The following is a 19,721-nucleotide window of genomic DNA, read 5'->3' as shown; positions in this document are numbered from 1 at the left end:
AGGAGGGTGGTATAGATTTTGACCTCAACAATTGGTATGCGTAGGGTGGAATGTAAAATAAGTTGATTAAGATGTGAGAGGAAAAACTGAGAGACGAGATACACTTTCTCTGCAAAAGGGATAGTAAGATGTCCCATATTCCAAATCTACTTTTGGCTTCCATGGCTTCTTTAGTAGGCTTTTTTGTCTCCTAAGTTGGGCAATATCTTATAATTGATAAGAATATTCAGGACATCTTAACACCTCAAACAGGTTGTCTGGCCCCCTTAGGTTCTCTCTGCACTCTTCCTCTTTTAGAATCATCCGAACCCCTCCCAAAGGCTCTGTGCAAAGTCCTTTATATAAATTGAAAGGCATCTTGTGCAGGGCTCGATGTTGAATTTTTAAATATTTTTTAAAAGCCAATTTAGAGATTGTCGTTGGTATTGGGTTGCGGCACCGAAAAGTGGTTTTGTAAATCGCTAACTTTTGTATGGAGGTGTTTGAATTTATTTTTTCTCCTATTGACACATGTTGCCCCATGCATGAGACTTTTAGGGCATGTTTGGATTCATGTTTTGGTTGTATTGTATTGTATCCGGTACTGTTCACGTATACGTTGGGCGATATTCAGAATAAATCCAGCGGATACATGCCACTAACCAATGTTTGGATAAGACGTATTACTCTAGCATGTACAATTTTATGTCAGATCAATGTTTGGAAACGATTGGATAAGGGCCACATGATATATATACGTGCGTGTAGTGGGGCCCACTCACTATTCCATTGAATGATCTAAGCCATTCATTTACTTCAGAGGGTGGGCATTACCCTTGCCTAAGTGTCCTTTCGTTTCTATGCAAATGATTACAGAATCTCAACCGTTAAATATGAAATGGACGGCGGAGTAAACTCCCTCATGGGCCACGCTGATTTCACTCCAAAAGCACTCCCTTCCGGATGGTTTTTCGTCATAAATCCAATGGACGGAGTGGATTTTTCAAGAAGCTTCAATAAGTGGGCCACCAAACTTCACAGAGTCGACGTACGTCGACTCTGTTGCGAAACAGAGGTTCCGTCTTTTCGTTGTGGGCCACCATCATGCAGTGAAAGGTGGATCTGAACCGTTCATCAGGTAGAGGGAGAAAAACCCATCAAAAATATGTTGACCTTTCATGGCCATGTACTTCCTCATAATCGCTATAATGATCAAAAGAAGACCGTTCGACTGTTGTTTCAGCTTGATTGTCTCAGTGGGCTACATCATCGGATGATCAAAGCTCACCATTCATGGTTTAAATCTTGAGAGGAAGATGATGGACAGTGTGAATTTGTCAAAAGACGGCCATATTGGGCATTACCAGCAACACAGTGAAAGAAGAAAATGCTTTCTTCCTGTTTACGTCTGACTGAACGTTCGATCGGTTGCGCTGTACAATTCCATCGATGATGCAAAGTGGTTCTCGGGCGTATTCACGCTCGTTGAATGCGTCGCACACCGTTCGTTTCCAAATGAGGGACATGTCCCATCAACCCTACTAATACGATACTATACACTCGAAACCGTGAATCCAAACATGCCCTTAAGGTCTTGGAAGGTGTAGGTGTAGGTGATTGAATGATATTCGTTTTCTATTGTTTTCGATGGCAGTCGATCAAATTCGATTGTTACTTTCAGAAGATGTCAAGAATCAATTCCTTTTAACCCATTTAATTTTGGATGTTTATATTGGGTAATTGCGGAAACACACAGAGATGAATCTAAAAGGAGTAATCCAATAACACCAAGTAAGCATAAAGAGAATACAACGATTTAACGTGAAAAAATCTTTTAAAAAAAACCACAACATAAAGCGACATATAATCTCTATGAAAATCAAAAATTATAAGAGAAAAGAGCTTACCCAATCTAAACAACCTCGAACCAAACCCTTGCTACACCCTTAAAACCCTTTGGACAAATTTGAAACCCTAGAATTATCTCCCAATCCCGTTTACACCAAAATATATATCCTTTGGAAGAATCCCAAACGAAATCAGAAACAAATCCTGTAAATTCGTGAATCTGCGCAAATCTGTGCGAACCATTTGATGACATCGGTACTTAACCTTTGATTTCATTGAAACTACTTCAATGTTATCGGAAATAACACCAAACTATCCAGAGGCAAAACATAAAATTTCGAAAATCTTTGATTGCATTGAACTAGCTTCGATGGCATCGGACTTAAACTTCGATGTCACTGAACACTCCTCAATGTCAACAGAAATGATACCAATATGTCCAACAACCAATTGAGGAAATTCGGAAATTCTCGATGGCATCGAGCAACTGTTCAATGACATCGAACAGTCCTCGATGACATCGAGAGACCCTGTTTTTGAGTAGATTTAAGACATCCGAAACAATATCGTTGGTCTTTACAAAAGTAATTTTATCATATTGGTACACAATTAGGATTCTTCAATGACTTGAATGTTTGGTCAATTTCTGATAAGCCGAGCTTCGGTTCTGCCAATCCCTTCTAATAAATATCCCTAGGTTAGGTCTAGGTTCCATTCTACCTTACTATTCAAACTTTGATGTTGCTCCTATATTGGTTGGATACATACTATCAAGATAATCGAGTTGGTAAAGTTCTTGAGAGCTTAGTAATTGGCTGGGATTTGATGAATCAGATTTCGGATCGATCAGGATCGTGGGCTGTTTCTTAAAGATGTCAAGGATTCTTGCTTTTTAACCTACTTAGATTGTCAATAATTCCTAGGCCAACTATGTACAATTTTATGGGAATGTTGCAGGAATAATGTCTTTGAGGAGTTTGAATAGATTGGCTAGAATTTGACGAAGTGAGATCTGAATCTGCAAATTTGATCCGTTAAGTGTTTCCAAGACATGCCGACGATGCTTCCCATTTGACATGTAAACCAGGCTGAAATTCAAAGAGTAGTTTATTCTTGTTCTGAGTAGGGTGTCTACAACCACTAATTATAATATTAGTGGTTACTTCTAAAAAGGACATCGATTGGATACTGCCCTACTTACACCAAAGCTAGTGTAAGCCTTACATGAGAGGATTTGATTGGATGATAGTCCGCTCTTAGAGATGGAGCCAGTTAAGCCATTGAATAACTTTCAAACATACTTCGGATGGGCTTGTCTGTCACAGCCCACTACATGATAACTGTACCGATTTCAGTGTAAGAGGCAACACCCAATTCATGTCTGTCTTAAAATCACTTATAACCAAAGTGACGTTTTATACTCCTTGTCAGTCATTGTCGTACCATATCACTTCCCATCAGACACCCAACAACGATCTGGACATTTCCTACTGTGACCCTTCTATTCCATGGAACTTTGGTTTGGAAACGTCCAGTAAATCCCAAGGTCCAGTTCATTATGTGGATCAGCATATGCAGGAGAGTCGTCCAAGGATAAGGTATGTCGTGAAAAAAACCTCATCAACCTAACCTTTGTTAGGGTGATAGTATACTGCATTGAATAGATGACTCAACACAGTAACCCTACCGACCTCACCCATCTTTCATGTTCTTCTAAAGTAGAAATGACTAATCTTCTATTCCATAGCCCGTTTGCACGGACTATCTAGATGAATCCAAAGTAATAATTTGATCGGTGACTATATTGTCCTTTCCTTCCATCATCGAATTGCATGATGTCATTTTAATATTATTTTGAAAGCGGCTCTTTCATGTACTCTTTGGCACTTATGGAAGGCAAAGGAACAATGGTATCTAACGGCATCTCATCCCATCTTTGGAACCAACCGTCTGTCCAAATCAGATGGGATGTTATGGAATATTGCAATCATGTCCAGTCAAAGAGTGACTTCTCTGATGAGTTATGGAAATCATACCACCTGTGAGGCTGGATGGTCGTCTGTCACACATCACCTAGCTGTTTATATCTTACATGAGAGCAACCGCACCTACAGGTTACAAAACTGAATTTTGATGGCTCGATGGTGCAAAGATGGAGGATGACAAAAAAACTGCCTCAGGGTTTGACAGCACTTTGCCAGATGGAAGACAGGAGATTTTATTTATTTTATTTTTTTTCGGAAGCTAATGTGGTTGAAAACATTTCAGCTACGCCGACTGTAAGCAACTGCTCTGAGACTAGTATTATAAACATGCTTCAGAATTTATTTTTTATTGTTCTTGTTGTCCTTTTATTATTGTAATAATAATTATTTTCCATCTGTTTAAAACCTTTACTAACAAGAAAAGAAAGGAAGTTTTCATCATGAAACGCTGCTTGGAGGGACTCATCTAGTTGCAATGGCTATAATCTGCTTTAATGGTCGTGGTTTTATAGGAAGGACTGTGACAAGGTGCCTACATCGACGGTTCAAAGCCGTCGTATTTATTGACCATGAACATCCTACTCCATCTAGATATGATGTCATAGTTCGTACTGACAATTTTAACTCTTTTTTTCTAATCAAATTTCCAGTGTTTTCACGCAATGACTCCTGTGGTAGTTTCTCATGTAACGCTACTTGAGGATATAACATGTTGGTAAAATCAATAAACAATGTTTATCTATCTTCACCCATCCTATTGATGGCATTCAAGTGGATGGTTAAGAGTAATATAGTAAGTGGTCCTGATTGTATGAAAAAAACACAAGTCAATTTCTAATGCTCACTACCATATTTTTTGTTATAATTTGTACACATTAGATTCAATTATTTGAGTGGTTTGCATTTCCATATAATTATTGTGTATGATTGAAAATACCTAGAAAGGTGGCCAACTATGAGGGTCATTAGGCATCCCCCAAAATCCTGAATTTTGGTTAGTGGGGAATTGAAATCCAGAATTTGTGAAAGTGGGGCTGTTTGGCTTCCCTGAAAATCCTAAATTTCAATTGTAATGTGGTTCAAATTTTAAAATTTTCATCCATTTTCAGTAACTCAGGAGAGACCCCTAGCTTGCAAAATTCAAAATTTTGGGGTCATCTCGAACTGTCATTTCTCATTTCTTAAGGTATTCACATTCTTCGCACCAGTCAATGTTTTCACTTGTATTCAAGTCACGAAAATGGAATGCTGCAAAAATCAAGTTCTTGTAATCATTATATGGGCCATATTATAGAAAAATTTGAGGGTCACTCGTAAAGAAACAAGAGATCTAGTTTGAAATATGAAATTAATGGGGCCTACTTTTGTAGGCATTAAAGGCTTGGAAGTATTTTATATTTACTTGCCAAAAGTTGTCTTCAATAAGAGCATGTAATAGTAATCATGAATTTAAAATCCTGAAATTTTAGTCTAGTTTGATAACATGAATTTTTAAAATCTTAGTTTAGAAATTATGTTTGAAAGCTCTTAGATTCTTGAAATTATTTTATAATATACTCACATAATAATGAATACGATGAATTAAACATTTTCAAATATTTTAAACATGACATACATGTGCAACAAAAGTTAACTATTGCATGCAAGAGTTTTAACATTAAGGTTATGGGCTCGGGTACCCATTGTGGTGTGTGGGTGTGAGGATGTGCATAAGAAAAGAGGATACGTATGATCTTTTGATTGTCTATGAAAGTGAGCGCCTACTAAATTTATATTTGAAATCAAATTTTATATGTTTTTTTTAGGGGATTTTCAATTTTTTTATTATGTGACTCGCATAATGATTTCATAAACTTAATTTGTCTAGCATCCCATCGTTGTAATATGAATGCAAATGTAAGTATTTAATAATGTAAATGGATATGAATACTTTAAGAAAGGAAGAGATGATAATCATAGTGGTTGGATATGTCTTTTCTGCAGGTTAGGAGTTTCTCTTAGAATTGAAAATTGGAATATATAAAAAAAAAAAAAAAACCTGAATTTTGAATCACCCTGAAATTCAAAATTTTCATGAGGGCCCAAGTAACCCCACTTCTCCAAATTCTGAATTTCAATTTTCAGCTGTCCAAAATTCCGAATTTTGGGAAGCGCCAAACAACCCTAATTCTTCTTATTCTTTCACTGTTGCCACCATTTTTCAAGCTTACCAAATAAATAACATAAACCAAGTGGGTGTAATGGGCATTTCACAAGCACTTTTAGGGCTTGTTTGATTTTCCGGTGAATTAGTAAATACCGTGTAAAAAACTAATAATTATTTCCCGTGCCTTTACAACGTACCTGATTTGGCTGCTTACTTCTTGACATGAAAATCAAGAATATTATAAAATATCTGGGGGTCCCACTGTGATGTATTTTCTCTTATTCACACCGTTCATCCATTATTCTAGTTGAATTTATAGTCTTAGTAAAAAAATGAGGCATATCTAAAACTCAAGTAGACCACGTTCATATGAAAAAGGGAATCGAATACTTATCGTTAAAAACTTTGTGGGGCCACTTTTTCTTTCGGCATGGGTCACTTGAGTGTTGGATCTACTTCATTTTTTGTCTCCTGCTTCAAAATATTGTAGTAAAACAGATGAACGAAACAGATATATAATATGCATTATCTTGAGGTTCAGAAATTAGAATTATCTCCTTTAAACAAGTTTTAAAGACACAAACTATGAGAAACTGTACTAGTAGCATTCAAGTAATTCAAACTAAACTATATAAATCATGGCTCCCCGTTTTGATAATCTGAACTGCTATTTGATAATCTGAATATGGATTGGTGGACCGTTAAAGATGAAAATTTTAGTTGGTTTGATACGAGTCTATGATTGACTCTTCTACATGTTTCGAGTGCCTGCGTATCAAGTGTCATACACTGCCAGAGCACCGAATTAAAAAAAAAAAAATTGACGAAGAAGAGAATCTCTCGCTGCGGGAAAATACGAAGTAGCCTCGGCCAATTTCGTGATATTATGGTTGGGGAGCTGATCCACTGCTCTTAGAGGCACGGCAGTTCGGTACCTCCAGATCGTGCATCATACACTTGGCACACGTGTATAATAATCTGAACCATACATCTATCAGTGCTCCACCTTTTATTAATCTACAGTTAAAACTGCTTGGTTGGGCTATCCCAAACATCCAGTAGATGGACGCTTTCTCAGTAACTTAGAGCCATTGCCGACATTTCAGATTCTCTCTTTATGCCAATGATCAAAGGGTTAGGATTTTCCAAACGACGTTAATTTTTGTTCATGGCCCAGTCACTATTTTACATGTCAAATGAACGGTTCCGATATAGTCCATCTATACCATATGAAACGGATGAGGACGATCCTCTTACCGCTCGAGGCGATTAACTGCATACGTACATTTCCAAGGCCTCTCTCGTGCAGAGCGTCTATATAAATAATCCCTCACTCTTTCTTCTTCCTCTCTGTTTCTCTTCTTCGAACTTCTCTCTTTCTTTCAAATTCCGATTTCTTCAACAATGTCGGCCACCAAAGAAGAAGATCCCCGCATCCTTGGCATCGCTTCTTCCATTCGTGTAGTTCCTAACTTCCCCAAGCCAGGTTTTTTCTTCTCTCGGAGCTGTCTATGCAACGACCATTCCCTTACTTTCTCACATACAACAGCTACTCGAATGAAATCAGAACATCGATTAAAAGCTCTAAATCTTTCTATTCTCCATCTATTCATATTCTCCTCCCCCATAAAATCGATTTTTTTCAGCTTTTTTTTATTTTGTACTTTTTAAATCGTATGAAGTAGATCGAGTCCCATTTCCCCCGAATTTTTCCTTTTTAATGTAGCGAGATATATATTTTTTTCTTTGTGATTTCTTCTCGTGTGGTATAGCTGTTAGTGTTTGTTGATGGTTTTTGTTTTATATGTTCTTCCGGTGGTGTTTGCAGGGATTATGTTTCAAGACATCACGACGCTGCTTCTTGATCCCAAGGCATTCAACAACACGATCGATTTGTTCGTCGAAAGGTATAAGGGGAAGAATATCTCGGTCGTTGCAGGTAAGAGAAAAGAACATCCGCTTTCTTCTTCGTGTATTCTACTTTAGATTATTGTCGGGTTACACTGTTTTTTTTTTTCTTGAGTTGATGCATTTGGTGCTTGCGGTTCTGTGTTTTGAATGCTTGTCTTTTATTTGTGGTGAGTGGCCGGGTGGTGGAAGAAAAAACAGCTTTTTTAAATTTCTCTGACGATTTATATGATATTGGGCCAATGAATTTCTGTAGTTTAAATGGATTTTCTATTGAAATAAGTGGGGTCCCGTGGTTTGCTACTCCAGACCATCGGTCGATTGAGTCCCACCGTGGATGAAGCATGCACCAAAAATCTCCCACATTGGATGATCCCAGTGGCCAATATCATGACCCTTTCTAGTTGAATGTGGACTGCTGTTGTCTCTTCTTGACCGTCTATCTGTAGGACAGAAATCTAAAGGTTAAGATTGTCCTGTTGAGGAGATTTTGGATGCATTTCCATCCACGGTGGGACACAACTCACATGACAGTCCAATGGTCTGGGTTGTCAATCATGGGCCCCACATGCCATAATTGAAAACCTGCATAATACTGTACAAAGACGCCGAATGTTTCTTACCATTTTCTTTTTTAGCTGTTGCTTGCTTGTCTTGGAGAAAACAATGTTACTCAGTGATAAGTAACAACAGCAGTTCCTTTTTCTTTTCACTGCTTCTGTTGAAGTTGGTGGGTGTGTTCAAGAAGCAACGATGACATTTTGGCACTGTAATGGGCACAATGAGTGCAACATTCAAAATATCATTTGAATGTATCATGTCATGGAAAGAATTTGTTGCAATGTATTGGTGATATGATATGATATAGGATGCAATATGTTCCAATATTTTGAACCTTGGGCCTGTATACGGTGTTGCCCGTTACGACTACAATTAGGGAATACCATGATGTAAATTGTTTTTGTTAATTGTTGCCACCCCATGTGTAACTAAAACTGCTATCAAGCTCGGGAAGAGCCTTCTATAGATTGGATGTTTCTGTGGAAATGTTGTGGATAGTGTTTGAGTGTATTGGAAAACCATGGTTGGTGGGGCTTCTCAAGCTTATTGGTACCCTGGGTGTTGAGGCACTGTCAATCCTTCCGCCATTGACGGTTGAGGTAATAGCAGGGCTTTTATGCTCTGGAAAAGTGGATTTTTTTCCACATATACACTCAGAAATTGTACACATGGGATTGAATCAAACCACCACCCAAATTGTGGCCTCATTTCAGATGTGTCAATTAACCAAAGATTAGAATGATGTTCTAACTGGCTGATTGGTTGTCATCTAATGGACAAGTAATATTGGAAACATTCAACATTCTGAATTTAACAAACAGATATCCATTAATCGGAGTTTAGGTTCATTCAGTCAATCTGATTTGAGGATTGATTTTAGGTTCCAGGAGCTTGACATTTTAATTTGAGTTGCTTGTTGTACATGGATGATTTTGACTGCATGCATAGGAACCATCACACTCAGCCAGAGTATCAACTAACTCTCAAACAGGAAGGTCTCATTCCTGTTTCAACAATGACTTGTGTTAGAGCATCATATTGGCCATTGGAATGGCAAACACCCCAAACTTAGCCTCGCAGCAGATGAACCTTATGTTAAACTTAATTTGCATGGCTTGTAAGTTTAGTTTCATTAGTTCAGTTTTAGTAAATGCCGCTTACAATATGCATTGCTTCTCCCCCTTTAATCTGCTCCTCTAAAGTATACTTCAGTTTGCTCTGCAGCAATTTTAGAAGTGTGAAAGATGCTTTTTTTTTTTTTCTTTTAATTGGCTTTGTGGAAAACTAGTGGTTGCAGAAACGGCCTAACTTGCATAATAGTTATCAAGCTTGTCAGTTAGTCTGTGTGGAATTTCAAAGACCGCTTTCCTTAATAATTATATCATCATCTCCTTTTTTAGGTGCCTCATTTACAATATACATATAGTTATTTTTTTGGCATGCTTGATTGTGTGAAGTCGTTGTAGTTAAAAAGCATGGTCTCACCTGGTATTAATCCCCATAATCAACTGTTTGCAAAATTCCATTTCAAGATAATGCGCAGCAATTATGCTAAAAATGGTGTATCGTGGGCTGCTTGCTATTTTGGGTAGCCAACTACTTGGGCATGTTCTTTCTACAGTTGTGTGAGTGGTGCCAATGTGAGCCTATGTCATGAATGGTTCCAAGAGCCTAGGGAAAAGAGGAAGGTTGATGTTTGGTGGGAAGCCCATTGCAAAACCTTTGCCAATCTACCATTTCAAAGCCAACCTCAAATAGCTGGGAGAAACGTTAAGATGATGATGAATTTTTTTATTTGACGTTCATTCGAAATTAGCTTTCTTTGGATATTGAAACTATCCATGTGCCACCTTATAATCTCATTTTATAATGTCTTGCTTGTTTTATTGCTGCCATTTTTACATAACATGCTTCTTTACCTTGGTCTTGGATTTTATTTTTTATTTTTTGCCATTTATTCCCTTAATCATGTCCTTGACTTCAATATCAATATATCTGCTAATATTTCCTTGCAATTGACAAACCTTCTTTACATTTGTTGATAATACTCGACTAGTTTATCCACTTTTTATTTCAAGGGTTCCATTAAGTTGCCATTACTCAGCTAGTTTCTAAGAGTATATTGTTGATTTGTTTGTTATTGTTATAAAAAAAAAAACATTTTCATATACATTTTAGAATCTCAGAAGGTAAGCTCTGCTTATTCTGATTGTCAATTTACTTATTAAGTGAGTCGGGTTGGAGCTGCAGGAATTGAGGCTAGAGGCTTTATATTTGGGCCTCCCATTGCATTAGCTATTGGTGCAAAATTTGTTCCATTGAGGAAACCAAGAAAGTTGCCAGGTAACATCGTTGTTGTGAACAAAGTTGTTCTCAGTTTCCAATTCCATTTGATATTTTTCTAGGAGGGTCAATCGAATTTGATTAGCATTGTGACGTGTGATAGGATATCTAAGCCTGTTTGGGAATGAGTTTCCTTTGATTGTATGAATACTCATAATTTTGGTTGCATGATGGTAGGATTTAATATTAACACTTGGTAGATGTATTTCATTTGTTTATGTTAAATTCAAGTTTTCAGATCATCTTCCATTTGCTATTCCCCAGTATTTATGAAGTATCTTTTACCTTATGCGATAGTTGGCCATGCTCTTTTGTCAAGGATGTGGTGAGATCAGGGGATGACTTGTCAGCTACCGTTTTCCCGTAGGAGAATCTACAGTTAGCATTTGATAAAATTTTGGAGTGCTTTAAGGGCCTGTTTGGGTTGTGGAAAAAGAAAAGAAACGAATAGAAAATCATGGGTTTTCCATTTTTTGGACCTTTTGCGTTGTTTGGATAGCAAAAGAAATAGTGAGATTGGAAATTAAATCATTTACCTTTTCCATTGTCAAATTCTCATGCATAAGATACGAGGTGAAAATTGTGAGCTGAACATGAGCTTTCCACTTGCAATCTGAACAAGACACCTAAAAATGGATTCTATGGGAATCCATATTGCAATAGTCTTCATGGTATCAGTCATTGGAGAACATTACATTTTTATTTTCTTTTCCCACAATCCAAACAGGCACTAAAGGATCTAAATGTGCTTCTTTTTTTTTTAATGCTTTTATTGCATTCTTTGTTGATTCAATGTACTATATGCCCATGAAAAAACCCATACTAGTTGATATTTGCACTCAAAATTCTAACTTTCATTTTGTGTGCTTTTATTTATTTTTATTTTTTATATTTATTTATTTTTTCTCTTGTAAAAATCCTTACAAAGAACTCATTTTCTATGTTAGTTTTTGGTTATGTTAATGGAGTTACCATTTTCTGAAAAAGAAAAAAAAGAAAAAAAAAAAGAATCATTTTACTTTTTAGAATCTTTAAGGCTTGGCGCTATTCATGTCTCTTGGTTCAAAGAAACTCGTTGATTGTAATCAACCTATGTAATTGATTTTTAGATAGCACTTGATTGTAAACAATCTTTGTATACGCTATTACATCACGATTGTGGGAGTTTTATGCTCTCATTGCCAGCCCCAGCCCAGACAAAGATCAGGTTGGCAGCGGGCGTCAAACTTATGCCATAACTTCTGACATGAATTCCAACATTGATAGAGTGGAATGGCTAGAAAGGTGTCATGTGGCCAACCACAATTAGTTGGGATAAGGCTTTTTTTTTTTTTTAACACACGCGCACACACCCCCGGACACTCACACCGTAGTGGACTCTCACCACCTATGGATGCTCGAACCCTTGACCGGGTGTTGAAACTCCGAGAGTCTACCACCCGAGCAAGAGCAAGGATCCAGTTGGGATAAAGCTTAGATGATGATGATGTCTCTTAGTTCAAAGAATGGTTCTGAAGCAATGTCTTTCGATCTTAATTTTCTTTGCTCTTCATCTGCAAACTCTCAGGTGAAGTTATTTCAGAAGAATATGTCCTCGAATATGGAACAGATTGTCTTGAAATGCATATAGGTGCAGTTCAACATGGGGAACGTGCTTTGGTAGTTGATGATTTGATAGCTACTGGAGGTACTCTTTGTGCTGCATTGAAATTACTTGGTAAGTCTCTGGGAATTTTTACGTACTGTGTGTGGCAATCAAAATCTGAAAGAATTATTCTGATCTTTCAACGTATTCTATGATCTCAGTTTAAAAACTCATTTGATGGTAAAACAGCACAAGTTTGTCTGGCTCCATCAATTGAGATTGGGTCCAGTTATGTTTAACGCAGTGCTTGGAAAAGCGCTTTGGAGTTTTATTATTATTACTACTAATTGAATAGGTTCTTTTTATATTTTTCAACTGAGTGTTTTTCCATGGAAAAAAAAAAGAAGAAGAAGAAAATAAAGAAAACTTGGACTGAACCGACCAGCACTCTTTGCAGTTGTGTTTTTTTCTCAAGTCTTTAAAGATTAATTTTTGAATAGTACCCTCAGAAGATTTGTGGCATTTAAACTGAAGATTTGACTGTAATATTGCACGCATGCTTTTTTGCTTTCCTATGGAAACACTCCATCTGCAAACTCTTATCTGCTTGATGAGTGTCATATTTGCAGCCCATACACATTTGTAGCCTCCACAGTATGAGTTTTGAAAAAACATTTATAGTAAGTGTGGTAGCCAGACAGCTGTATCATCTGCTTTGATCATGTTGTATCTTGGTCCTGTAGCTCCTACTTGCTTACTTCACCCATGACATATCCTGGCATGGTAGCTCCTAATCCAGGGTGTCAGTTGAATGTGTTAAACACCATCATTTTTCTGCTTGGTTTTATCTAATGCAAGTTTACAAGAGCTATTAGGTCAGCTGCGTAATTCGACAGCTAGAAGAAAATCAATGACTTTGTATTCTTCTACTTGAATTGAACATTCCTTGCAATTGCATTTTGAACAATTACAGCAACTTCCTGTCCCTTTCATGCAATTGACTAACATGTCCTCGTCATTTTTAGTTTTCAATCTATTAAGTTCATCAAGCATTAGATGGTTTGTTTTACCTTAACAGCTGCTCATTGTCTACTTCAAGTCTAGTTGCTATTAGATGGTTTAATTCTTTGGAACTTGTGCTTTAGTATGGGACTTTTGTTTGTAGTTTATTCAAACTTGCATTATTCTTTTCCTTAAAAAAGATGGATCACTTATTATGTCATTTTTGCTCACATTTACCATGAAACTGCACTGATGTGATGTATATAACTTGCTCCTAGAGCGTGTTGGTGCTGAAGTTGTTGAATGCGCCTGTGTAATCGAAGTACCTGAACTTAAGGTGTGTAGATTGGCTTCTTGCACCTTTTAATTGCAAGTGTTCCATTTTTTTCCCTTTTATTGCGTATGTTTTTCTATTTAGCTTAGAAGCTTACTTTATGATTTTTTCTTTCTCACTTTATTTTAGAGAAATTTATGATGCCAGCTATCTGTAAATAGACTTGTTAGCTTGTATTGCTTTAGGTATTGTAATTGTGAAATCTTTGAAGAATTAGTTGTCCCCTATACACAATGTCACACATGCATATCTGTGTTTTGATCTGTAAATTTTGACTTTTATGTTTCTTTCAAGAAAAAATAAAAGAAAATAAAAGAAAATAAAAGAAAAAATAAAAAGGAAAAATAAATCTTTCTCATTTGTGTTGCTTCAATTCCATTGTGTTTGTATTTTGATAATACATAAATGTGGAGTCAGTTTAGTCCATACTTCATTGTGTTTAATATCATGAGTGAAGTACCATGAGAAGCATATTATTTTGAATAAATGTTAGGAGAGTTAAAGCAATAATGATTAAGGTTACCTGTTACCATATCAAAACATCATAAAGCAATCGTGGTGACAAAGATGATAATATTATGAAGAATGCATCACTTCATCACTGCATATAATTAATAATGAAAGAAACTTCTAAGGGCTTGTTTGGTAGATGCCTAAACCCAAGCTCCAAAAAAAATTGGTTGCTCATACTAAAAAAATTATTCTAATAGACGATATTTGGTAGCCACATTAAATCCAAACTTCATTTTTAATTAGTTTTAAAACACCTTTAAACTTGTATGAGAAAGTAGCACAATGGTCGTTTTTACTTTTTAAAAACTTATTTTCAAAGCAACCCATCTGACTTTTGGTTTCTGGATGCCGAATGGTAGAATTTCCTTTGTCTCATGTGTGTGGTCTTTGATTTATCTTTGAATTGGGCTCTTATTGGATTTTTATTCAGGTTTTTTTTTTTTTTCTCGATCTGGTGGTGTGCTGGTTTTTATGGGGTTTTGTTTTTTCATCAGGTTTTGATTGGACTTTTTATGGGGCTTGGCTGGTTTTCTAATGGGTCTGGATTAGATCTTTTAGTGGGTCTTGATTGGGATTGTTATGGGTTTCAATTGGATTTTTTTGGGGTTTTCTAGTTGTACAGGAAAAAAAAAAAGAAGAAGGAAAAACTGTACATCATAGAGTTGAGTACATCTATGATTATTGGGAATGTTTCGTGGTTATGCCTAGAAAAGATTCAAGATGTTGGAAGAAGGGAGCTAGAAACTCATAAACACACCACACACCCCCCCTTCTGAAAGCTTGCATATGTTCCGTAATGTTGAAAAAAATAATCTGAAAAACCTGTATTTGCCCTGTACAAGAACATTATAGGGCTGTTATGGGCTTTACAGGGGATGTAATGGACAGTTAACAATGGTTACGGGGTTTTTTTTTTTTCATAACGGCTGTTACGCCCCCGTAACGTGTAACGGTTGCCACCATTACCTTTATGTAACGGCCTTTACGGCACACCATGGCTAGAAAGTGAAAGAAAGAAAACAAGAAAAGAAGACACGTCTAGAGAAGTTTGGTAAGTGATCAAAGAGATCCACATGAATGAGACTTCCACCATAATAGATATTCTAATTGGGCTGCGGATTGATCGGGGTGCCCATTAGCCTGCTTTGCAAGCTGGCCTATGAGCATCGGCACCCAGCATGTGTCATTCCAGGCAGCTGGTATATGATGGCTCGCCTGTGTCAATATGTTAGCAGGATTAATACCATCACGCTCTCGTTAACCATGCAAGGTCTTAGAGGCAATTTGACCATTTGTCAGCTATGATCTCTGTATGCTGCCTCTTGCAAAAGTTAAAATAATAATAATAATAATAAATATAAATGAGAGAGAGAGAGAGGGCAGATTTCTGTTATCTTGCTTACTATGATGGTCGAAGATATGCCAGCTGGTTGGCAAACTGCTCACCTTAAGTGTGATTTGTGCTTCATGCGGGCATGATATTTATTATTGCCTGGATGTGGTAATCCCTAACCGTGATTGCAGACTCAGCTCATATATAATACATAACATACCTAGGAGATTCAGCTCATCTTTTGTCCTTCCACTTTCTATACCATAACACTAGGCATGCATATGATGATCTGAAACATACGAGTTGATTGATTAAAAAAATCAGCAACCGGAGAATTTTTAGCTACTTAAAAAATGGTATACAAATTTATATTTATCTGATCACTGGGGTCTATAAGATTTGTTTACATCATTGGGATTGTCTGATCATTATGTTGTTAGTTTATGTTCCGTTTATGGAGCCTTGTGATGATTGAACGGTTCGGATCATCATACATGTGTGCCATATGTAAAATGTAAGCCCGGAGGATGAAAATTTCATCCTCCAAGAGGGAGGGAGATTCCAAAACTGTCAAGAAATCCTCGGAAAACTCAATACGCAAACACTGTCACATTTACTCGATAGTGGAGGAGACATTATTTTCTATTCTCCATTTCATAAAATCATAAGACGTTGACAAAAAAAAAAAACCTAAATAATTAGGAATACTTCAAAAGAAAATTAATAGTAGATTTTAATAGCCCCAGTGAACAAAGAAAGGTAATAAATTAACTTTTTTTCCCCCAATGGTTATGTTGATGCATGTCTTTTGCATTTCCCCATTAACCTTGTAACTATCCTTTCATCTTTTACTGTGTAGCGTTTGGATTGCATACTGTCGATAAATGGAATTCTAGGGTAGAAGGTAATTGTTGCATGTGGTGTGAGGTGCAGGGTCGTGAGAGGTTAAATGGTAAATCATTGTATATACTTGTGGAATCTGGATGACGGCATCAGCATTGTTCTCTCTTCCTTTAGGCTGTAGACAGTTCCGATGTGTACATTAGAGGGGCACTATTGGTAATTCCATCGTAGATAATTCGTTGCCTGGACATGGATTCTGTTTTTGTTTTGGTTTTTTCAATTTCTTCACTTTTTTTTTTTTTTTTGGTGGAGAGTAGTAATTTTTTATTATCCATTGGTGGTTGATTATGTTTTTCTGATTAGCTACTGTATCATTCCTATCAAATTGTTTCATTTTGAGAAGATAGTTTGGATGGAGCAACACAGGTATTACATGGTGGGTTGTCTATTTTCTGTTGTAGCAGACCAAACTGTCTTCTGATCATGAGCTGATGCTGTAATTGACTAAAATGAGATTGTTGCAATTTCAGCCAATATGATATGTTTGGTACAAGATGAATTATGAAGCCCTGATGCATCAGAATGCAATCTGATGCAGCATTATGTATTTGTTAAAAAGAGCTACTCAACTCAATAGGATGAGGATATGAACTAATGAAAAGCTTGATTGCAGTCAAGTTTTCTTATGACCTGGTTTACTCATGAGTTGATCTCCGAGTTATGAGCTTTATACCTGTGCACAAACCCTTGATTTTATATCAAGGGGTCTGAAAAACCCTTTTCTTGATTCCACCGCCAGACCCTCCAATCCTGACCTTACCAGCGAAGTTTGAACAGTGGCTCACAAACAGACGGTTGAAAATTATGACAATGTTCCAAAAAGGCCAAAGATAGATTGCTAGGATCTTCCATTCTGGAATGTTTTGGGGCCATCTTCAATCTTCAGCGGGTCCGAAATGATTAAGTCTGGATCAATGAGAGTCACTTGTACAATTCAAAGAAGTCTTGGGCGTTTGGCCCAGTTCTTACATAGAAGCTGAGATCTTCCTCTGATACCCCCTATATTATAGGATATGTGACCCGAGACTTTGCAATGCTGGTGTTCAATTTTGACAAGTGAGGCCCATGCTTTTGTAATTGAGACCGTTGTCACGTCTGTCTCACCGTGGATGGGCCATTACCCAAAAATCTCACAGATTGGAAGATCATGCCACCATTCTTTGGTGTTTTTTCCTCTCCTGTTTGCGGTTGAACGTCGACTGTTGCTATATTTCCCTTCCTAATCGTCTGTCTGTAGCGCACAAATTGAAAACTTATGCTTGCTCTATCGGTAATACATTTTGGAGTGGTCCATCCCTGGTACGTAGCAATAGATCAGTGGTCTAGATTATGGAAGCATGGGTCCTGCTTGAAACGTGTATAATGTGCAATGCCTCAGGTCTCGTTTTTTGTGTCGGATCAATTAAGACACAGGTTGCTGGTTACAGTTACAAATCAGTCAGGGTCTGTTTGGGCGGTGGGATTAGAAGGGATTAGGTGGGATGGGATTCATTTGGTCCCGTGCCAATTCCACTTATGTTTGGGAAGAATGGGAAAGCTTGGAATTACATTAAATAGAATTGCATTGGGTCCAGTGCCAATTTCACTCAGTGTTAGGAAGTTTTTGTAGGTCCCACCATGATGTGTGGGCTATATCCACACCGTCCACCCATTTATCGAAATTATTTTAGAGCATGGGCCAAAAAATCAGGTAAACCTAATGCTCAAGTGGACCCTACCATAGAAAGCAACGGGGATTGAATACTTACCATTGAAAACTTCTTTGGGACCACAGAAGTTTTGAATTTATCTCATTTTTAGGCCCATGCTATAAAATGAGGTTACAAAACAAATGAACAGTTTAGATATAACACGTGTGTTATTCTCAGTAATTTCAAATAATGGTGGGTATACCCATTCAATGTACCCACGTATTATCAACAAAACAGGGCATTAATCTTACCCCATGGCAACAGGGGACAATCCCTACCATGGGGTAATAAATATGTTTTTTGAATCCCATCCCACGTAATCCCTTTTAATCCCACCGCCCAAACAGACCCTCAGGGAGGATGTTATGCCCGGAGGCCTTGCCTTGTGTTTGATGGCTCTTCTTCCAAGCAGACACTCGTATCTGGGGTGGAGAAGATTCCAAGGCATGATGGTCACCAGGCTCATTAAGGTTTGTGGGGTAAGATCTGAGCCAGGGTGTTCAACGACAGGGCTGTTTGCCAATGGTCAGATTTGTGGGTATGGTGTGAACCGGTGATTGCAGCACTCAGAGCCCCAAGGATTGCACAATCCCTAGGTACGGCTGTTGATCGACTGGGCCTGTGCCAAGCAAAATAATTTTTTTTTTTTGGGGGCGGTAGCCAGGCCTGGCCCGGTCAATTTAAAATCTGGGCACTGCCACCATGGGTGGCAATGGGTCAGCTGGAGCCTGGCTTGTTTACTAAAAATGCGCCACGAATTCCGTTCAAATCTTGACCCACGGCTCATTATGTTGTAGCCCATACGACTCATGTAAAGTTCATCAAAGCCCAAGCCAGATTTGAACTGACCCATTTAATTGTAAGCGGCTGGGATACAACCTGGCTCAGGTTTAAAGAAAAGTGTATACAAAGATAAAGGTATGTCCAACAGCCCAGTTCATGTATGCGTATGTAAATACATACATGTGTCTGTACTTGTCTTCTATTATTTCATTTTGGGTCTCAAGTTGGTGGTGCAACTTTAGCTGGACCCATTACTTAAACGGGTCACATTTGTCTAGCCTGAGCCTAATTGGCTACTTAAATGGGTCACATTTTTCTAAACACGTTATCAAAAGTGGGTGGACCCCACAGCAATAACTTGATACCTCAAAAGCACCGGACACACACACCCACGCACGCACTAGCGGGATTTCACCACCTATGGGTATTGAACCCAAGACCTCAGTGTTGAAACTCCTCAGTGTCTGCCACTAAGGTAAGGACTCGAACTCAGCAATTACTTGATACCTCATTACATGTGCGGTTCAAATTCCTTTGTGGTCCCATGTGGACCTATCGATTATCAAAATGGACCATTTGATAGGATGGTTCCACAGTGATGTAAAATGCCCTACCACCCCCATATCAACTGATCAATGTTTTATACATTGATATGGTACCATGTTTTGCACCGTTGGATATAGAAATATCACAGCTATTGTGTAATGCATAGCAATTTGAATAAAATATTAGGGAGTTTTTTTAGTAACTTGGTAGAATTTTTCAGTAATCCTGTGAAAAATAGTAACGTCAAAATTGTGAGCCCTC

The 19,721-nt window shown here is 37.6% G+C and overlaps 1 protein-coding gene across 2 annotated transcripts; it reads left to right on the top strand.

Moving 5' to 3' along the window:
* The first annotated feature begins 3,872 nt into the window (after positions 1-3,872).
* Positions 3,873-16,801, top strand: LOC131233060 (adenine phosphoribosyltransferase 3-like). Of its 2 annotated transcripts, none has more exons than XM_058229636.1 (6): positions 3,873-4,106; positions 7,787-7,897; positions 10,678-10,770; positions 12,338-12,487; positions 13,636-13,694; positions 16,471-16,801. In XM_058229636.1, the coding sequence occupies exons 2-6, from the start codon at positions 7,792-7,794 to the stop codon at positions 16,522-16,524; spliced, it is 462 nt and encodes a 153-aa protein (XP_058085619.1). In that variant the 5' UTR covers positions 3,873-4,106; positions 7,787-7,791; the 3' UTR covers positions 16,525-16,801. The 2 variants fall into 2 exon arrangements, with proteins under 2 accessions (XP_058085619.1, XP_058085617.1); XM_058229634.1 differs by lacking the exon at positions 3,873-4,106 and adding an exon at positions 7,223-7,444.
* Positions 16,802-19,721: the final 2,920 nt, after the last annotated feature.

The sequence above is a fragment of the Magnolia sinica genome, chromosome 18, assembly GCF_029962835.1.
Source record: "Magnolia sinica isolate HGM2019 chromosome 18, MsV1, whole genome shotgun sequence".
Taxonomy (NCBI): Eukaryota; Viridiplantae; Streptophyta; class Magnoliopsida; order Magnoliales; family Magnoliaceae; genus Magnolia; species Magnolia sinica.
Note: the sequence above shows the minus strand (reverse complement) of the source record. Positions and strands in the feature narration are given on the sequence as shown.

Coding starts and splice junctions, on each gene's coding strand:
- LOC131233060 (XM_058229634.1), top strand. CDS start 7,363: ATGTCGGCCACCAAAGAAGAAGATCCCCGCATCCTTGGCATCGCTTCT. Junction 10,771..12,337: donor GAAACCAAGAAAGTTGCCAG/GTAACATCGTTG, acceptor GCAAACTCTCAG/GTGAAGTTATTTCAGAAGAA. Junction 12,488..13,635: donor TGCTGCATTGAAATTACTTG/GTAAGTCTCTGG, acceptor ACTTGCTCCTAG/AGCGTGTTGGTGCTGAAGTT.